This window comes from Sinocyclocheilus rhinocerous, unplaced genomic scaffold, assembly GCF_001515625.1.
Source record: "Sinocyclocheilus rhinocerous isolate Xijiao unplaced genomic scaffold, SAMN03320098_v1.1 scaffold1475, whole genome shotgun sequence".
NCBI classification, from domain to species: Eukaryota; Metazoa; Chordata; class Actinopteri; order Cypriniformes; family Cyprinidae; genus Sinocyclocheilus; species Sinocyclocheilus rhinocerous.
The window spans coordinates 163,029-167,846 of record NW_015657965.1 but is presented as its reverse complement, the minus strand read 5'-3'; the positions used below and the strand labels follow the sequence as shown (position 1 = coordinate 167,846).

The 4,818-nt window shown below is 38.3% G+C and overlaps 1 protein-coding gene across 1 annotated transcript; it reads left to right on the top strand.

The window, feature by feature from the left end:
• Positions 1-886: 886 nt before the first annotated feature.
• Positions 887-2,929, top strand: LOC107721797 (histone-lysine N-methyltransferase, H3 lysine-79 specific-like). Its single transcript, XM_016529963.1, has 2 exons — positions 887-1,499; positions 1,938-2,929. Exons 1-2 carry the CDS (start codon positions 887-889, stop codon positions 2,927-2,929), a joined length of 1,605 nt encoding a protein of 534 aa, XP_016385449.1.
• Positions 2,930-4,818: the final 1,889 nt, after the last annotated feature.

The following is a 4,818-nucleotide window of genomic DNA, read 5'->3' as shown; positions in this document are numbered from 1 at the left end:
CAAAAACACACTTTTTTGGAGACATTCTTCCCGAGCGAGTCCCGTGCAGTGCTGCCGGATGAAGCGCGGTGATGGGCGCGATCTTGCTCTCGCTCTGGTCGATGTGTGCGTGGGCGTGTTCTTCCGGGAGAAATGCCCATATAAGGAGTTCCACCCTTCATTACGTCATGAAGAGCCACGATCGAAAAAAACTCTCTGAAACTTGTACGAACCCGGAAGTAAGATCTTTGGCACAGAAACACTCCCTCATATGTCCAAATAGCTTTTTGAAACTATTCAAAAAACAGTGAATAAAAGGTTAAACAGGTTATGAGGTTAAACACCTCATAAAAGGGATTTTTGCATAATAGGTCCTCTTTAAGTTAGAATCCGCTCAAAATGCCGCGTTTTTGTCAAGTGCTGAGTTCTGCAAGCTCGGGAATCATCTCATTATAACAAAGTGTAGATACGATGTAAATAAGAGATTCATTGTGCAGTGAGCTTATAAAGAGCTTATTAACGGAACGTCATGAGATCGCAATGAACTGAAGTGAGTGACAGTTTTAAGTGATTATAAAGGGAGCGCTCTTTGCACGCATTCTAGGCTGTATAATACTGTCTGTCTCAGAACAGAGATATTCACCTCTGTAAAGAAAGTATTGTGTTTCAAGTCACAATTTTGTTTATGTTTCAAAATTACTCTTGTGTGCTTTTCCTGCCGCACACTCACATAAACGCACAAATGCAATGACTGGAGATTTTCACTTAACCCTTGTGCGTCAATTAAAAAAAGTTACACATAGGCAGTGTTGGGGAAAGTTCCTTTTAAAAGTAATGCATTACAATATTGCGTTACTCCATAAAAAAGTAACTATTTACGTTACTTAGTTACTTTTGATGGAAAGTAATGCGTTACGTTAGTGTTTCTGTGATCGACACTCCAGGACTGTTTGATACTGAACTTACTAACGAGGAGATCCAGAGAGAAATCAGACACTGCATCTCCATGATCCTGCCTGGACCACATGTGTTCATCATTGTGCTCAATTTAGGACAACGATTCACTCAAGAAGAGGCAACATCTTTGAAGATCATCCAAGAGACGTTTGGTGATAAATCTTTAATGTTCACCGTGGTGCTCTTCACCAGAGGAGACGATCTGAAGGACAAAACCATTGAACAGTTTCTGGGAAAACCAGGATCTCCTCTGATGAAGCTGATTGAAGCGTGTGGAAACAGATATCATGTGTTCAGTAATAATCAGACTGCAGACCGAACACAGGTGACTGATCTACTGCAGAAGATAGATGACATGGTGAAAGAAAACGGAGGGAGTTTCTACTCATGTAAGATGTTCAGAGAGATGGAGAGAGAAAAACAAGAACAACAAATGAAGATCCTGATGGACAGAGTGAGAGAAAGAGAGGAAGAGATGAAGAAACATGAGGAAGAGAAAGAGAGAGTGAAGATGATGATGGAGGAAGAACGACAGAATCAGGACAAAGAGAGAAAGAGAAGAGAAGAGGAACTGAAAAGAGAAATAAGAGAACAAGAGAAACAACAGACAGAGACACGAGACGAGATGAGACGAGAACGAGAGACATTTAGACAAGAGACAGAGGAAATGAAGAAAGAGAAAGAGAAACTGCAGATCAAATATCAGACAGAAATAGACAAACTGATGAATAGAATAGAGAATGAAAGACAGAATCATGAAACAGAGAGAAAGAAAAGAGAAGAAGAGTTTAATGAGAGAGAAGAGAGATATAAAAAACAAATGAAGGAACAGGAGCAGATTAGAGACGAGATGAAAAGAGACAGAGAGATGCTTAAAGATGAAATGAGGCAAGAAAAGGAGACTGTGAAGAAAGAAAAAGAAAATCTACAGACAGAAATAGACAGACTGATGAACAGAATAGAGAATGAAAAACAACATAATGACAATGAGAGAAAGAGAAGAGAAGAAGAGTTTAATGAGAGAGAAGAGAGATATAAAAGAGAAATGAGAGAGATGAAAGAGGAACGAGAGGAATGGGAGAAACAGAAACTAGAGGAAAAGACGAGAAGAGAAGAAGAGGACGAGAAAATAAGAGAGAAAGACAAACAGATTCAGAGACTGCAGAGTGAAATGGAGGGAATAGTCAGAGAGAAAGAAAGAATAGTAAGAGAGAGACGAGAACAACTGGAGGATTCAGAGAACAGACTGAAAGAAGAAAGAAAGATGAGAGAAGATCAGCAGAAGACTCTTGAAGAGAAACTGAGACTCCAGATTATCTGTGAGAAACTGAAAGAGCCCATTGAGCAGAGCGTCTATAAGAAGACTGCCAGAGATTTAGCAGATGATATGAGATCAAACTGTGAATCACTGAATGGAAACAGATCAAATCTGGAGAAACACATCCTGAAGACACTGGCAGAAGAGGAGGATTTCAACAAATACATGAACTACATCCATAATGCCAGAGATCACTTCAGTGGTTTCATCAGAGATGAAGTCAGTCGGTACATCACTGATCAGTTCAGTGTCAGTGTTTTACACAAGATGAAGATGAACATTAGATTCATGGAGCAGAAGATCATGAGAGCAGCTCGTGAATCTACTGAACATGTTCAAGTGAACAGAGGAGATGCTGGTTTGTGGTTGAAGAGTTTCACACAGCAGCTCTCAGATGAGCTGATCTTCTCTGAAAAACACCTCACTGGAGTCAATCATGATGATGTTGATGATTTCAAACTGCTAGAAGAGGTGATGAGACAAGAACTTCCTGCTATAATGTCTGACATCAGCTGTAGATTCAACACAGAGACATTTCCAGTAAATTTGGATTATAAGTTCAGGCCAGATGAGCTTCTGATTGATCACTTCTGTCAGTGCTGTTGGGTTCAGTGTCCGTTCTCTGCAGAGTTTCTTGGCTTCATTATCTCGGATAATAAAGTCTATCTATCATAGCATCAAAACCTCAAGACTTGGAGAGTGATTTCTGACAGAAGCAGCAGAAGCCACCACACACATTTTCTTAATAAAAGCTTCTCCAGCATTCAGCCAAAATCAAATATTCTTTTCTACTCAATAACAATACATTTGTTCTTTGAAACTATACATTTGTTACTCATTAAAAAACGGTTAGTTCCATTCCTGAATTCTGATTGGTCAGCAGCTGTGTTTTATTCACGATACAGCACAGCTATGACCGCTTCACCCAACGATTCTGTCTATCACTGAGCAACACCCTTAGCAACATAAACAATCAATAATATAGCATCAAAACTGTTTAATGTATTATGTATTTCGGCAGAATTAACTGTTTGGTATTTATTTAATGAAGTATGAGTGACCCCTGCTGGCGTTATGTTGCATCTTTCATCTTTAATTTTGAGACCCCGCCCTTCCCCCGTCTAATAAATGCTTCTCATGCAGAGATATGTTGATGTGTGTACGCGTCTGTGGGGAAGCCTACAGTTTCCGAAGAGGGAATATTACTGTATTCATTAGTTTTCTGTTTCAGGTATGATTCGTGTCATGCCTAACAATGCCCTTCAGCCGTGATTTATTCACCATACAGCACGGCCTCGAGTACCTTATTGCTTACGTAAACAAGGGAACAGCATCTGCACTCTAAAAAATGCTGGGTTAAATACAACCCAGTGCTGGGTAAAATAGGGACAAACCCAGCAATTGGGTTGTTTTGACCCGGCGGTTGGGTTACTACCCAGAAGGTTGGGTTAAACATTTAACCCAACCGCTGGGTCAAAACAACCCAATTGCTGGGTTTGTCCCTATTTTACCCAGCACTGGGTTGTATTTAACCCAGCATTTTTTTAGAGTGTGTGTGCATCTGTTCTGTACTTGAAAAAAAGAGAAAAATTCTAGTTAGTTCACTCTAAATTGAAAATGAAGTCATCATTTACTAAAATGGGGTCCATGTTTATCACTCTAAAAATGGCTGGGTTAAAAATAACCCAATTGGCAACCCAATGCTGGGTAAATATTGGACAGAACACATGCTGGTTTATACATTTTAACCCAGCAGGCTGAGTTGTTGAGAAAACCCAAGATATAGTAATTTTTACCATTTATGTGTTTGCATTTTTGTGTTTCTTGGTTATTCTTGCTGGGTTATTCTCATAATTTCGCCTATGCTTAACAAGACATGGATTAATAAATAATGAAGAATACAGCCTATTTAGACTGTTAAAAATTATTTTTAATGCCAACTGACATTCACAAATGTTAAAATTTGTAGCAATGACAAACAACATGCAATTTTCTTTTTTTCCAGCAAATGCAAAAAATCACAGAAATACAGTTGCAATAAATAAGAAAATTAGTTCTGAATGACATGTGTCTGTTTAACTGTTTAACTATTACGTTTTAACATGTTTAACTATTTAAATACACAGTGAAATGACATTGAGAATTAAAATTTAAAAAGACAGAGAATGCTAAGTCATTTAAAGATGTCCTAAAATTTATATCAAGTATATAAAGACTCCTAGGTAGATGCACACTGCTTAGGGTAGTTAAAGGTATAGTTCGCCCAAAAATGAAAATTCTGTAATTTATTACTCACCCTCATGTCGTTACAAACCCATAAGACCTTCGTTCATCTTCAGAACACAAGTTAAGATATTTTAGATGAAATCCGAGAGCTTTCAGAACAGGGTGAGTAATCAATGACAGAATTTTAATTTTTGGGTGAACTATCGTCAAACACTGAGAGCAGTGTGCTCTGCTATAGAGCCTGTCTATGGAAGGATATTCCAGACAATTTTCAAAAGGAATTGAAAATTATATTTTCAATTGTGTTTTCCACATGTGACAAATTGTGACATAAACCA